General features: G+C 51.5%; 3 protein-coding genes across 8 annotated transcripts in view; 2 read left to right on the top strand and 1 right to left on the bottom strand.

The window, feature by feature from the left end:
- The first annotated feature begins 1452 nt into the window (after positions 1–1452).
- On the top strand, positions 1453–7978 carry CARD9 (caspase recruitment domain family member 9). The gene is made up of 13 exons (XM_036394014.1): positions 1453–1762; positions 2041–2263; positions 2608–2745; positions 3084–3409; positions 3780–3959; positions 4127–4276; positions 4554–4679; positions 4767–4958; positions 5486–5527; positions 6114–6159; positions 6780–6850; positions 7358–7434; positions 7665–7978. The coding sequence occupies exons 2-13, from the start codon at positions 2080–2082 to the stop codon at positions 7759–7761; spliced, it is 1629 nt and encodes a 542-aa protein (XP_036249907.1). The 5' UTR covers positions 1453–1762; positions 2041–2079; the 3' UTR covers positions 7762–7978.
- A 91-nt stretch (positions 7979–8069) lies between these two features.
- Positions 8070–10003, top strand: DNLZ (DNL-type zinc finger). The gene is given in 3 exon segments (XM_036393934.2): positions 8070–8447; positions 8856–8995; positions 9683–10003. Coding segments are annotated over 3 exon segments (690 nt in total). The 3' UTR covers positions 9855–10003.
- A 3037-nt stretch (positions 10004–13040) lies between these two features.
- GPSM1 (G protein signaling modulator 1) overlaps positions 13041–15634 on the bottom strand; it is a 66922-nt gene continuing 64328 nt past the window's right edge. For all 6 annotated transcript variants that reach the window (XM_036393929.1, XM_036393928.1, XM_036393930.2 and 3 more), the window contains 2 exons: positions 15092–15300; positions 13041–14999 (listed from right to left, as the gene is read on the bottom strand). In XM_036393929.1, the coding sequence (XP_036249822.1) occupies positions 14811–14999; positions 15092–15300 (398 nt within the window). In that variant the 3' untranslated portion in view covers positions 13041–14810. The remainder of the gene's footprint in view (positions 15000–15091; positions 15301–15634) is intronic.

Below are 15634 nucleotides of genomic sequence, written 5' to 3' on the forward strand. Positions count from 1 at the left end.
GAAAATAGGGGAAATGAATATTCATGTGCCTAAAACTGCAGGATTGAATTAGGATTCTTCCTTGATTCTTCCACAGCCTGCCCTGTACAGACATCACAAATCACTTTAAAAAAACTTGTTTCTTCATTTATAACCCAGCATTTTCTGTCTCACAGAGAGGTGCAAGGTTAGCTGAGGCAAAGCTGATAAAATCTAGAGGGAAAGTGCTGTGAAAGCTTCATTCCACTGCACTGACTGAACTCCCCTGAACGCGGTGGGGAGTTGGGAGTTTGAGCTTTTCCACCAGGGCTCTTCAGGCAGAGCTGGGGGCAGAGGGGCACTGGCTGCCAGTGTTGCTGTAATTTGGTGTCCAGACTTTATGGAGCAAAAGGAATGACTGTGGAAGGCTCTCCTCTTGCAGTGTACTCTGTTTTCCATAAGCCACTACAGATAGCAGTTTTCCAGGAAATTCAGCTGTGGCAGAGTTGTGGGTGCTGTGCCCAGGCTGTTACAGTGAGACACTGCTGGGAAAGGTGAGCTGGGCTCTAAATGATTGTTGGCCTTTGCAAATGCTGCTGAAAAGATGCCCTTGTCATTTATTTGTGGGGAAACTGCGTGAGCAGCAGCTGGCTTTGTCCTTTTTCAAGATGAAATTGATTTGTCACTAGAATAACACCTCCCCAGGCTAAACTGGTCAATTAACAAACAGACACACTGATTACCTCCAGCGAGGGCACAGCTGACACAGGTACTGCATCTTTTTTTAGTGTAAAGCTAATTTCATGACAAGAAACACAGGCTGGAAGAATCTCTGAGCATCTCTGCCCTACTCCTAATGATAAGATGGAAAAACTCTCCATAAACTTAGAAAGCAGAACAAAGAGGGGAGTGGGAAGCTAACGGGAACATGTGTCATGCTGCCATGGCATCAGAGCCTGTGTGCTCTCCAGGCTTTCTTTAAAAAACACTGAGTGAGTTCTGAGTTCAGTGCCAGGGCTGTGGCAAGGGGGGGAGGCGGGCTCGGGTCTTCTGGTGATGCTCAGCATCATCACAATGGCATTATCAGCATTATCAGCATTATCACATAACCCATGGCCACAGGCTGCCATTTGGGAATCAGGGGTGACGTTCCTTGCTTTGCCAGGACTTCATTCCCTTTCTTGTCATAATTATGCTGGAAGCTTAATCCAAAATGAGAGGCATCAATATAGAAATCACCCTTTTCAGCTCAAGAGACTTCTGTCTAAAAGAAGGGTGAGTTCTTGCTGCCACCTGTTTTCCTGGAGAAGATGTTAACAGCTGGAAAGCCTTTGAAGAGCCTCTTCCTTCTTATTTTGTGGCTTGTTTTGTCCCCTGCAATCAGCTGCACACACCTCTATGGCTGTGGCTTTCATTCTTTTTAGTCTTTCTGACCCACTGCACAAGGAAACTTTCTGGAGCCCAGGAGGTCCTTCAGTGGGACAGATTAGAAAACAAAACCAGAATTAATCTAAAATCACTGCTTATGTGTTGCTGCTGACTCACAATGCCACTACCATCCTTCTCCTCCCCCAACATCCATTCTGGCTTCTGCTTTTTTTATTTATCTCTCTTTTTCTTTTCCTTCCCTTTCCTGTCTTAGGGTATAGCTGAGTAGTTTCTCCTTTTTCTCAAACCAGTTTTGTTCCTGGAGTTATCTTTTTTCTACTCAGAATACAGAGGGAGGCTGCATCCAAGATAGATTTTCTCAGAGCCAGGACACAAGAGGAGAATCAAGGAAGCTTTTGTGACTGCAGAGGTGAAGGTTGGTGATACAGAACGGCTGATATTAACAGGGAATTAAAGTTTATTTCACAGCTCTGTGGGTGATAGATTTGGTGTCTGTGTGGTCAGACAGAACACAGGGATCTCCCATGCTGGGAGGTGGAGAAGGAAGAGTGAGCTGCTCGTAAAGCAGAGGCAACAGCTCATTAGGACACTTCTGCATTCTCAGTCTTGACGTCCTTGGTTTCACCACCACTGCCACACTGCTCCAAGAGCCTCAGGGGCTGCTTGGGGATTTTTTGGTGTTTTTTTTTCCAGACAAGACAACGCTGCTCACTGATTGCCCTCACTGCTGACATGCTGGAAGAGGATAACGATGAGATCTGTTGGAATAAGCTGGAGAGCTTCCGTGTGAAGCTGATCTCGGTGATCGAGCCCTCCCGGATCACCCCGTACCTGCGGCAGTGCAAAGTGCTCAGCCCTGACGATGAGGAGCAGGTGCTCAACGACCCCAGCCTGGTCATGCGCAAGAGGAAGGCAGGTGGGAGCACTTCAAATCCTTCTGGGGAGTTTCCAGGACATTGGTTTGGGATTGTCTGGGGAGTCAGACGCTGGAAGGGCTGCCCAGGGAGGTGCTGGTGTCACCCACCCTGGAGGTGTTTAAACAAAGCCTGGATGTGGCACTTGGTGCCATGGTCTGGTTGCCAAGGTGGTTCAGTCACAGGATGGACTTAATGATCCCAGAGGTCTTTTCCAACCTAATTTATTCTGTGAGTGGATCCCAGGGACTTTTGTATGTGGAGGAAGTGAAGCTATTTTTTCTTACGTTAAGAACAGGTGAAGAGAGAAATAACTGAATAGAATATCCTGTTGCCATGATTTCAGGTGTTCTCCTGGACATCCTTCAGCGAACGGGGCACAAGGGCTTTGAGGCATTTATGGAGAGTCTTGAGCTTTATTATCCCCAGCTGTATAAGAAAATAACTGGCAAAGAGCCCAGCAGGGTTTTCTCCATGATTATAGGTAATATTTGTGTTCTCAACAACAGCTTTTCCTTTGGTGCTGCTGAGCAGAGCCAGGAGCATTCCCTGCCTTGCTCCATGTGTGCTTGGGAAGAGTTCTGGGAAGAACAGCCCTGGTGTCACGGGCTGGACTGGGGAGGGGGAAGGGGAAGCAGAAGGATGAATTCTTCCTTCTGCCTGTTGTGTGGTGCAGGAAGGCACAGAGCAGAGAGGCACAGCGGGGATAATTTGGTCAGACACCGCCAGGGTTGGCTGCAGTGACATGGAGGGGAAGCTGACCTCTGTGTGTGCCTTGGCAGCAGCCAGGAGAGCAGAGCGTGACCCCTGTGCCCCAAACAGACACGGCTGGCGAGTCTGGCCTGAGCCAGGTGCTGATGAACGAGATCATGAAGCTGCAGAGCGCGGTGCAGGAGGAGCGGCGCAAGGCGCAGGAGCTGGCGGGGTGGCTGCACTCCAAGGAGGACACGCTCAGGGAGATGTGGGTCAGGGACAGCCTGCTCCGCAAGCACCAGGAGCGCGCCCAGAGGATGAAGGAGGAGAGGGACAGCCTGAGCAAGGAGCTGCGCAAGTGCAAGGACGAGAACTACAGCCTGGCCCTGAGCTACGCCAAGCAGAGCGAGGAGAAGAGCGCGGCCCTCATGAAGAACAGGGACCTGCTGCTAGAGGTCAGGCACGGCTTCTCCAGCTTCCCTCTCTTACCTGGGCTGAGCACCTCGTCTTTGCCGTGGATGCTCCAGTCCAACATCTTTTCTAGCACGTGTCTTTGTGGTCCCCAGCTCAGCCCTGTAGGCCTGAATTTTACAAGTTGTGCTGTGAATGATGACCAGACTTGCCCTCACTCAAAGCTGCTCTCACAAAGGCAGCACAGGAACATGCACCTGTTAGCACACAGGCAGGACTCTGGCCCCAGGGCACAAAACTTTGAGGAAAACAGCTGGGGAGAAACTTGCCCTGTATTTGGCTGGGGAACAGAGAACTGGTTTTGCAGGCCAGAGCTCTCTCCTTGCTCCTGCTGAGCTCTGAACCTTCTCGTAGATCGATCAGCTGAAGCACAGCCTCATGAAGGCTGAGGATGACTGCAAGCTGGAGAGGAAGCACACCATGAAGCTGAAACACGCCATAGAGCAGCGCCCCAGCCACGAGGTGGTGTGGGAGATCCAGCAGGAGAAGGAGCTGCTCTTGGCCAAGAACCAGGAGCTGGAAAACACTCTCCAGGTTGGTGGGGTGGTTGAGTATGGACTGAAGGGATTATTTGTAGCAGCCAGGGCAGCGATGCTGCGGTGAAGATTGTGGGGATCAGCTGTTACCCAAGAGCCCTGAGGGGAGAGAATTGATATGGACTTAGATGGTGGCCCTGTCTCACTTCTGCCTTTGTCCTGCAGGTTGCCAGGGAGCAGAACTTGGAGAAGAGCCTCTCCAGGGAAACTCTGGAGAATGACTGCAGCCAGACTGTGGAAGAACGCCGGGAGCTGGTGAACACCATTTACAGCCTGCGCAAGGAGCTGCGCCGAGCCAAGGTGCTCCAGGACAAAGTAGGTGCTGCTGTTCCAGTCCCTGCTGAGGCTCTGGATCAGACAGGAGGCAGGTGAAGCACCTGCAGTGTCCTGCCTGTGGAGCAGAGCAGCTGCTCAGGAGCAATCCCTGCTGCTCCTGCTGTAGTACCTGTATTTCAGCACTCCGTGTGTGGCAGCTGACAGCTCAGACACCCATGGAGCTCTGGCCAGAGCAATCTGTGGCACAGAGCAGGAGTGGGGACAGTCTGGCTCAGGCTCTGCCCACAGGCAGGTGCTTTTGACCTTGTCTCAGCAGTGTGCAGAGGAGAAAGAGGTGCTGGAGCTACAGTGCACATCTCTGAGGAAGGACTCCCAGATGTACAAAAAAAGGATTGAGGCTGTCCTGCAGCAGATGGAGGAAGTGGCTTCGGAGAGAGACCAGGTGATAAAATATCCCTCACTGCTTTTTGGGCAGACAGTGCCAGCCTGTGTATGCTGTTGTGTGACTGCCCCATGTCCCCCTGCACAGGCTCTCCTGACCAGAGAGCAGTTCCACATGCAGTACTGCAAGAACCTGGTGGAGAGAGACGCCTACCGCAAGCAGATCCGGGAGCTGGGCGAGAGATGTGACGAGATGCAGCTGCAGCTCTTCCAGAAGGAGAGCCAGCTCCTGGCCACTGAGGCCAAGCTGAAAAGGCTGCAGCTGGAGCTGCCCACTCTGGTATAGCTCTCCTCCCCTGGAAGGATTGGGAAGCTGAGGATGGGGTCACACTGCGGCTGTTCCCAGGCCTTGGCGCCTGAGCAGCTCCAGCTCATTGGGCAGTGAACACTTCCCTGAGCCACCACCAAAATTAATTAAAACCATTGCCATGCAAATGCTGAGTTTAGAAAATGAAAGGTGTGATGGTCTCTATCACCCCACCCTGGTTTCAGGCATGGAAAAGCTGGACAGATGCAAGCTCAGGCCACCTGTGTTTGTGTTTGGAGCATTTCCAAAGGTGGTGAGGGTTCCTCATCCACCACAGAGTGACTCTATTTAGAGACTGGGTGTGAGCCATTTGGATGAAATGGGGAGCTAAGTTTTCTGGAAATAAATTAGATATATTTTAATTAATATGGCATCTTGTGTACTTTCTAGAGTGGCCAGACAGGAGTGTAGGAGTTCTGTGTTTTGTGGAGCATTAAGTCTCCTGTATGTTCCCTCCCTTGCTCATGAGGAATGATCAATCTATACTGGTTTTGTTTCAGACCTCTGACCTGGATGACTCCTCCTCCAGAGATTCCCAGGAAGTGAGTAGAGTTCCTTGTTTACCTTTCCCTTTCTTCTGGGATGGTTTCATGTTCCTCGCCTGTGCTCAGCTCCCCAAGTATCAGCAGTTTGCAGTGGCTCAGGTTCATTTCAGTCAAAAAGTCCAGAGGCAGCAAGACAGTGACAGAACCTCCCTGTGTCCTGAAGTTCTAAATGCAGGACACAGTTATGACATTAGTCAGCAAGATGTGTTGAGTCTAAGCAAATCAGGGAATTTAATTATTTTTAATTGCTTTTAATTGTCTCTCTTGTGTGAGAACAGGCAAAAATAAGTCTTACCCTGGAGCTACCTGTAGTAAAGAGTTTCACTTAGTTCATAACTTCAGTGAGGGAGTGATTGTCACATTGTCTGGAGGCCAAGAGTATAAATGAGGCCAAAGGAAGCTGGATCTATTAATGGAGGAGAAATCCATGAGTAAATCTGTAACTCCTGGCTGTCTGCTGTTTGCTGGCAGCAACAGGGAGAGAGAGGTTGGTTCTAGCCTGTCCTGGATTTTATGTTCCTTTTTCTGTTCCTACAGACTGAGGGACAGTTCTGAAGTTCTTGCTCTGTTTTCTGCCCCACAGCTTGTTCTTCACAGTCACCTGGATGAAGATACACAGACAGCTAAAAGTAAGGGAAAACACTGAGTAGAGCTCTGGAGAGGATGGTTCATTCTGTTTTGCTCTCCTGGAAGATCTAAATGATCTTTTCATCCATTGAGATGGGAGAATTTTCACTAAAACTAAACAGCACTGATCCAAAAAGGCTTTAATTATTATTCTACCTTACTCAGTTCAAAAATATATATTGTAATTCCTGGTCACTACAGAAGGTGCTTCACCAAAATAGGGTCTGGTGTGAAGTGCCATGATATTCACAACTTGGGGAGCAGGGACAAATGGTGGATAAAATAATGATTAATACATTTCTCACAGTGGCCTCAGAGGAGCTGCTTGGAAAAGGTTTGTTTTGCTCCTGCTGAAGCTGGAAGTGGAAAGCTCTGTCTCTTTCTGAGGGAGGTGGGGAACCCCACCATCCCGGGGAAGATTCAGTGCTCAGTTAAAATGAGAAGTGACTTGTGATTGATGACAGGATGGAGTTCTGAGTGCTTTGGGCTTGGTTTCAGTTCTGCTGTGGACTCTGTGCAGTCACATCACAGCTCTTCTGTTGGAAGAACTGCTGGAGGGAGAAGTTACTTTGCAATGGCAACTCTGACTAAAGCTGTGATTTTTTTTTTTTTTATCTTTCAGAAGATTGCCTGGAAGTACAAAACCAGGAACTCAGCCCTCAACAGAGCCATCTGCCCCCAAAATCACCAAGTGTAAGATAATCTTTCTGGGCTCTTCTTTATGATGACTGGGATTTGTGATCTTTAATATTCTCATTAATGATGGATTTACCAGCTTGGAGAAGCATGGCAGCAGCCCCTGCTTTTCTAAACTCTGAGCACTTAGTGCAGAATCCACCCTCCAAAAAGGGCGAACTCTGAACAGCAAAACATTTACAGTGGACATTTCTCCATCTGTATATAAAAACTTCTAATTACTTTCTGCCCTTCATCTCTGGGTGGGGACGTTTTCCAGTGTAATTACTGCAGAATTACTGTTGCTGCAGAAAACAGACTCCCAGAATTACAGATGTAGAGGGAATAAATGAAGTAAAACTGTGTGAAACAGCAGCATTACCATCCTGGACACACAATAAGGAACCTGCTGGTACTTGATTCTGCAGATGCAGGAAGCAACCTGGTGTTAACACCAATCTGATCAAGAATAAATTTGTATGTTTTTAGGGTTTTTTAATTTTTTTTTTTTTTTTTTATTTCAAGGAGTGTGGCTTGGCCAACGAGGAACTGGCAGAAAAGGAGAGGAGGAGGATGAAGGACTGCTTTGAGCGTTACCGAAGGTCTGGGCTGCAGTAAGCAGGGCTAACCTGGCAATATCCATGATTTGTATTTGTATATCCATGTTTTTGTATATCCATGTATTTGTATTTCCCCTTTCCTGTCCCCAAGCTTGATCAATGGAGGGCATTAAATGAGCCACAAAGGGGACTGATACACACACTAAGGGCATGAAATGCCTCTTGTTTGCAGAAACACCTTCTGAAAGTTGTATGTCTGGTGTTGTTTGCAGAAAAAGAGCAATGAGAAGGGTGCCCAAAGACCGGCACCATGAGGCGGATTGGGAGAACACCTCTGGCAGTGACAACACCGACACCGAGGGCTCCTGAGAGAGGGACAGCGCCAAAATCCCTTGGAAAGGGACACCACGGCCACCACAGGCTCCCCAGGAGCCAATCTCTGAGGGAAACAGCAGCTTCTACAGGGTGCCTGTGCCTCTCCATTTCACTCACAACGGACTGTTTAGGTTCTAAAACCATCCAAACACCAATTTATGAAAAGCGCTGCAGTGACACTATTGTATGGCTCTGACGGCCCCTCGGTCAATAAACAGGTTTAAATTCCTGCGTGTGACACAGGGCCGGGCTGAGCTGGTTAATTACGGGTCAATTAATGAAGGGCATTGCCCGACACCGCCATGGCGGCTGCCCGCACCCAACATGGCCGCCGCTGCCTCAGGGCGCGCTGAGGGCGCATGCGCGGTGCCATGCAGCGCGCGCTGAGGGCGCTGCTCCGGGAGCCGCCGCCATGGCGGCCCCGCCGCCCCCCGCCCGGCCTGAGGGTCTCGGCCCGCACCGCCCCGGGGCTTCTCTGCGAGCCTGCCCGCCCGCTCTGCACCGGCCAGGGACAGCGCTGGGGCCCGGCCCGCCCGCTCTGCACTGGCCAGGGACAGCGCTGGGGCCCGGCCCGCCCGCTCTGCACCGGCCAGGGACAGCGCTGGGGCCCGGCCCGCCCGCTCTGCACCGCCCCCGGGCCGCCGCCGGCCACGCACTATCGCCTGGTGTACACCTGCAAGGTGGGCGTGCGGCCGGGGCGCTCTGAGGGCACTGCCGCTGGGGTTCGTGGTGTAGCTGTTTTCTTAGTTTTAAACTTGCAAAGACTAATTCAGAGTGGAAGAGCCCTCTAGAGATTTCAAATCCAAGCTCCGTCTTGGAGAAGGATGTTCGGGGTCTTGTGAGTGTCTCTGAGGGTGGAGATCCCACAGCCTCCATGGATCCTCCTCATTAGGGAGCCACGGAAAGCCGTAAAACCTCTCTCGGCCTTCGTGTCCCGGGTTGAACTCACGACATCCTAACATGATGGAGCCGACTTGGGATAGTTCGAAGTGAGGGAGGGAGGACTCTTTTAATGTCAAAAGTATTTTTGTCTTAAAAGTCCCAGGAGCTGCAGTTACGGTGCTCATGAAACCCACTTTGTTTTTCAGGTGTGCCAGACCCGCTCAGCCAAATCCATCTCTAAGGCTGCCTACCACCGAGGGGTGGTGATCGTGACCTGTCCTGGCTGCGGGAACCACCACGTCATTGCCGACAACCTGGGCTGGTTCTCTGACCTGGAGGGAAAGAGGTGAGTGTGCCAGCAGCATCCTTGTCACACCCTGTTCCCAGGGGTGCCAGCAGCATCCTCCTCTCACCCTGCTCCCAGGGGTGCCAGCAGCATCCTCCTCTCACCCTGCTCCCAGGGGTGCCAGCAGCATCCTCTTCACACCCTGTTCCCAGGGATGCCAGCAGCATCCTCCTCTCACCCTGCTCCCACCTGCAGCTTCCTGAACTGATGCCTTATTTTTGTGATTTTTTTTTTTCTAATGTGGCTCATACTAAAACTAAAGTTTCATCCAGTTCATTAAAACACACAGACTGTTTTCAGTCATTATAATTTGACTGTTGCTGTCTAGGATCTAAATAAATTGGTGTGAAGCTGCAGTAGAAACTTCACAGGGATCCTTAGTGGTGCCAGCGGGTGATTTGCTGTTCCCCTCAGGCTTTATCCCTTCACTGCTGGCTTTCCTTGGATGTTTCAAGTGTGTAGCTTGGTCTGTGGAATTCCAGTGATTTCTAAATTCCCAAGATAACTTTAAAAGCTTCTGTAATTGCTAAATCATTGATCCTGGTGGATGAGAGCAGTCCCAGAAGGTTCGGGTGGTTTTCTGTGGTTAATTTTGGCTGGTTTTCCTGGTGATGTGATTCCCTGCATGGTGTCAGTGCTGAGGGCATTTGCTGTGGTGTCACTGCTGGTTCTCAAATCCCTGTGCAGGAATATCGAGGAGATCCTGGCAGCCAGAGGGGAGCAGGTGAGACGTGTGGCTGGGGAGGAAGCACTGGAGCTGCTGCTGGAGAGCCCTGCAGAGCCCGGGCCCCAGGCTCAGCTGGCACAGGGGGACAACGGGGAAGCCCCCCCAGATCCTGGCAGCAAGGGACACACCTGACACGAGGGACTGTGGCCTGTGGGACACATGTGACATTGTGGCCTCTTGGACAGGCCTGCCACGTGGGATTTGGGACATTCTGCTTGGACTCTTCACCTTCATTCCCTGATTTTAACTGTTTCTAAAATAAACTCGGGTGTTGGGTTCTCTCTGTTTTGTGTCTTTGCCTTGTGTAGTTTTGCCTTTGATCAAGCTGATGTCTTTAGAGATGTGTTGGTGTCTTTCCTGGTTCTTGTTTTGCTGACTTTCAGGCAATTTTCAGTACCCCAGCAGTGTCCCATGCCTGGCTTTGTTCTGTGCTCAGAAATTCTCTATGTGTGTTTGACCTAGTGAGGTGCAGCTGGAGCTGGAGGTTTTAGGGATGCTCAGGTGTGGCAAATCAGCAGAGGGGGCAATTGATTCCACCTGAGGAGATGGGTCCCAGAATTCTAAAGCCACAATAACCCTGCAGGAGGGTCAGATCACCTGCTCTTAATGCAGTCAAGGGCTGCTTTTATCTGTTCTTTTGACTTCTTCCAGAGTTTTTTTTTTTTCTGTGTCCCTCATGTCAGGGCTGAAAGTTTTGTATTTTGATCCCACTCGAGCTCCAGCATGGGGGTTTTACCACTCCTTGTTGGTGAGGGGGAGTGTGGGTGTGAAGGCAAAATTACTAGTGCTGGAGAGAAGAAGAGGACCCAGAAAGTTGTCTTGGCAGATATTGAGGGGCTTATTACTGCTACTGCAGTATGTTAAGATTAGTTAGAAATTTAAAAAGAAATAAATGACAGATGTGGGAGTTTGTCAGCATGCAGCTCTGGGGTAGTGGTGGATCAGGCACTGAGATGATGATGCTGTGCTTTGTTAGGGTTTGTTCCCTCTGCACAGTTCCCACCTGCTTTCTTAGGGTTTTGAGCTTGCAATCAAAGACTAATTCAGTTTGGAAGAGCCTTCTGGAGGATTCCAGTCCAATCTGCTTGTCAGAGGAGATATTCAGGATCTTGAATCACAACCTCTATGGATCCCCCTCATCACTGAGGCACATAAAGCAGTAAAACCTCTCTCAGCCTTTGTGCCTTGGGCTGAGCAAACCCAATTCTCTCAGCCAGGCATCCCCAGCTGCTTGTGGTGCTTCATCAGCCACAGATTCAGTGAGTATTACTGCAGGCATTCATGAGTTTCCTTCATCTGGAGTGTTCATAACAGTTTTGTGTTGCATTGTGGGTGTTGGGTCAGAGCACCAGGAAAGTTGTCATGTTCCTGTGGGTGTGTCAGTGCAGAGTGATGAAACAGGGGCAGGAACTTCATCAGCCAGCTCGTCTGTGCTCAGATCCTGTGAGATGCAGCTCCCCCTGACACAGCCAGCTGCTGGAGTGACCCAGGATTGACAAACAGGAATTTGCATTCAGAGCACTGCTGTGTTCTCCCCCTGAGCTGGGCTGCTGGCACCTATTAGCACTGCTGGAAAAGTGTTTGTTTTATTACCTTTAATCTGAAAATCAGCATTCTGCTTCCATGGTGCTGATGCCTTTGATGGGGTGGAACAGAGCAGCTGTTGCAGGATCCGTGTTGCCTTGGAAACAACTCATTTACAATCTGGCTTTTTTATACTGTTTTCCTTACCTTTCTTACCTGTTACTAGGTCCCAGGAAGGTGGTGCAAATTTTTGCTATGTTTTAGTAAAAAAAGTAGCAAAATCTTTGTTGGCTGTTCCTAGATTTTAGTGTTTCCTTGTGCCAGTGTCCTTTGTCACCAGGTGCCCTTTGGGGTAGGACAGAGACAGAGGCCCTCTGAGCATGGTGGGTGGCAGTTCTTGCTGCTGCTCTGAACATTCAGGTTAACATAAGGGGAGGGAATTTACACATAATACAAAAAGATTTGCTGCTAAGACATTGCAGCTAAAAACCCGATTTTTTCCTCCCTTTTGAAGCTGTTTTTTTCTGCAAAATGTTGTGTCATAGGGCAGTGGGTTTGCTCTGGAAAGGGGACACAGGTCAGCACACGGGCTTGCTGTAGCCAAAGGCAGGAGGGAGGAGAAGCAGCTTTTCTCCTGAGTGCCTTTCTCCATCAGCCCTGTCCTGCGAGTCCCTCTGGTGCTTGTGTACAGCTGGGTAGGAGAGGGCAGGATCTCGTGTTTCTGCTGGATTTTTAGGGTTCTTTGTGAAGAGGACGTGCCCTGCACGGGGGACAGCCCTGCTCCAGCAGCTCACACTGCACAGCTGCAGCAGCAGCAGCACTCAGGGCCGGCAGTCCCGCGCCTCTCCAGCGGATGTCAGCATCAGAGAGCTCTTCCCGACGTGGGAACGAGCCTGGCAGCGTGGGAGAGAGGAGGATTCACACAGCAGGAGCTCAGAAGGAGCCTGTGCTGCTCAGGATGGGCAGACAGGAGGTGAGACACCATCACTCTCTCCCAGGGATCACCTGCTCCTGGGGAATCTGAGCCTCTGCACACCTGTGGGCACAGTTCTGGCCCCAGGTCACACTCAGAGCTGCTGTGCCCAGGCACCCTGAGGTGTGAGAACACCTGATGGGAACAAGCTGGTAGCTGTTTAATTATCTTTGATCAGGGCTGGCAGTGGCCAGCACAAATGAGCCAGGCACGGGAAGCCCAGCTGTGACTTGGCTTTATCCTCAGAGGGTTCAGGATCCAAACTGCTGTTCCCAGGCTGCCTTCCAGCCCAGTCCAAGAGCCTGCTCATGCCTGCTGTGCTGGAATGAGCTGGTGCTGCTGCTTTGTGTCTACTCCAGGCTGTGCCCAGCACTCCCTTCCCTTGTCCCCTGGCTCTGGGGAACAACCCAGCTTTGGGCCAGGCGCCGGGGCGGCACCGAGACCGGGCAGGGCCTGAAAGGAACAGCTCAGCCTCTCCTCAGCCTTTTCCAGTGGCCCTTTCTCAGCCATGCAGGGCTGCTCTGTCTGCCCTGTCGTCCTGGAAACTTCTGGGCAGGGAATTCTCAGGGCTTTGTACCTTCCCTCCACAGCCACTCCATGCTGGCAGACTGGCAGAGCTGGGATGGTGGTGGCTGCCATGAGCCCCACGTGCTCACAGAGTAAAGTGATGTGGAGGTGGGTGCACAACACTTTTCTTAGCACATGTGCTGGTGTCTGTTACCAGAGACCCCCCCCTCCCTCCATTCACCCCCATCCTTATTCCAAAGGGCCAGGATTAGCCCTGCTGTGAGCCAGGAAATAATGGAAATGAGTATTTGCACTGAAGCTTAGACACAAATATTTATTAAGCACAATTCCCCCCACCCCTTCCCCTTGAGCTGTATTCATTTCTAATATATTAATCCATTTGGCAGATTATTTTTTAGAAAAAAAAACAAGTACCTGTGGGTTGGAAATTCCCCATTAAAATGACATTAGCAAATGCACATGTAAAAAATAAATAAGCTCATACATTCAAGTATATGGCAAATAATACCTCAATAATACCTCTGAAAGCTTAATGGTCAGGTTCCAGTTCACCACCTGGCTGAGAGCTGCACAGGCCTGAGCCTGCAGCTGGTCAGGTCATCATCATCCTCAATGTTTTTCTCTTTTACAAATGCCAGCCTGGCTGGTAGGTAGGGATGGGCAGCTCCTCCTCTCCCCTCTCCAGAGCTCTGCCCAGCCCCAGGAAGGAGGCCCAGCCTTGGCCAAGCAGCAGGTGAGTGCTCCAGGTCCAGGTAAACTGCAGCTACCTCTCCACATGGTCAGTGCAGGCAGGGGAAATGCCCCATGAGCAGCATCACTGGTCTAAGAACACCTCCCTGCTGGCTGGGAATGTTTCCATCAAATGCATTTCCAATCCAAAGTGCTGAGTTAGTCTCTGCAGGAGCGGCGCTGCTTCGGCAGAACGCTGGAGCTGCTGAAGTCCAGCACAGTCTCTGGTCAAGCACAGGAAAAATACTGCACCTCCTCAAGTCAGGGCCCTGCTGCCCTCCTCCAGCTTTTCCAGCTGTTCCAAAAGGGGAAGGAATGTCAGTAAATGTGAGTTCCCAGCCAGCCCCCCCAGGCTGGGGCTCTCCTGAGGCTCCAGGGGCTGGAGACAGGTGGACAGAACCAGAGAGTCTCACTGGGAGCACCTCAGTGCTGGTTTGGGGAGAAACAAGAGGAGGGAAGGGCCACTGGCCCGAGCTGCTGTTGGACACAGAAAAAAGGAGGGATGAGCCATGGGCAGAAAGCTTTGCTGGCTGTTGAAGCAGGGCCCTGGCACACACAGGTTCTGTCTTGGACACCTTCACATCGGCTCAGTGGCACCAGGAGCTGTCCCTGATTGCTGTGGGCTGAACACTTGGGCAGAGACCTCTTTCCTCCTCCCCTCTGCCCAGGAACAGCCCCTGCCATGGGGCTGCAGAGGTAACAAATCCCACTAAAGCTTAGGGTCAGAGAGGCTTTTCCCCTGCTCAGGAGGTCCTGCAGGGTTGCAGCTGGAAGCAGAGAATGTCCAGGGCTCTCCAGAGAGTCCTCAGCAAACCTAAAATACACTCAGGTGTGTGGGACCACGATGCAGTTGGGGTGGAAAAGGTTTAAAGGATTCAGGCTCTTTTTCTCCTGTAGAAGGAACAAAGCTGAACAAGATGTTCCAGAGAAGGATCCAGAGCCATTTGTGTCAGGGAAGACAGGAGGACTTCAAAATGGAAAAGGTGTTCTTCCCTTTCCCTGTTTAAATAAAAGTGTTGTGGAAATAAAAGAAATCAAGGATGGAGTTAGCTACCCCCTGTGGGCTCCTCCAAGTTCCTGGGGTTTTAGGTGATCAGCAAGGGGCTGCTAAAGTCTTCCAGGTGCTGTGCCCAGAGTTACAGTGGCCGAGTGTCCTAAAAAAAACTCCCTTATTTAAAAACTGTCCCCCATCCATTGGGCTCTCCCATAGGAACACGATGGAGGTGCAAGACTGGGAGCACAGGAGCACTCGGGCTTGAAACCACCTACTCTGTTCTTCCTTTTTAAAAAACAAAATAAAGCTGAAACAACCCCCCCAGACCAAAGCCCAGTTCTTAGCTGGAACCAGGCCTCTGCTGCTCCTCCTCGGCCTCCTCCTGGGCTGAGGCCAAATCCACACGCTGCTCGTCCATGCGTTTGGCCTGGACACGCTGGATGAGGCTGAAAAAGTCTTCATCAGGCATGGTGGGGCCACGGGGGATGGAGTCTGGGGGGGCACAGCGCTGGTCATCGATCCTGGAGGACTGCAGGGGACACAGGGGCTCAGCATTAGCACAGGGCGGGGAGGAAGGGGCTGGAGCAGAGGTGCCAGAGCTCCCCAGCCCTGTGCCCGTACCTGACACTTCATGAGCATGTTGAAGAACTCGTCCCCGGGCTCCTGGGCGTCCCCCTCCACGCGCAGGTGGCCCAGGTTGTTGTGGGTTATCCGCAGGCCGGGCAGGTTGCCCACGTTGGCTCGTTGGTCATCCAGGCGCCTGCTCTGCGAGCTGGCAATGAGGTCGAAGAACTCCTCTGTCTGTGGAGATGCCATCAGGGTGGACTGTGCTGGGGGAGAGGAGCACAGGACAGGGTCACCGCTCTGCCTGCCCTGCTTGAGCTGCAGAGCCCAAACCCCCTCTCCAAACTCCTCTCCAACCCACACAAACCCAGCAGGCAGCAGCGGGGGAATCGGGTGCCTTGATAAAGCAGAACCTCACACACCCACCTTGCACGGCTGGGGCCCCTGCAGGGCTCCCTGCCTGTGCTTGGCCAGCTCCTGGAGGCCACCAAAGTGCTACCTCGGCCCAGGAGATCCAGTGCCCCCGGGCTGAACCACAGCCTGCATGTGATCCCTGCACCGCCACTTCCACTCTGCCTTCCACCTGGACCAAGAGGCACA

The sequence above is a fragment of the Molothrus ater genome, chromosome 20, assembly GCF_012460135.2.
Source record: "Molothrus ater isolate BHLD 08-10-18 breed brown headed cowbird chromosome 20, BPBGC_Mater_1.1, whole genome shotgun sequence".
NCBI classification, from domain to species: domain Eukaryota; kingdom Metazoa; phylum Chordata; class Aves; order Passeriformes; family Icteridae; genus Molothrus; species Molothrus ater.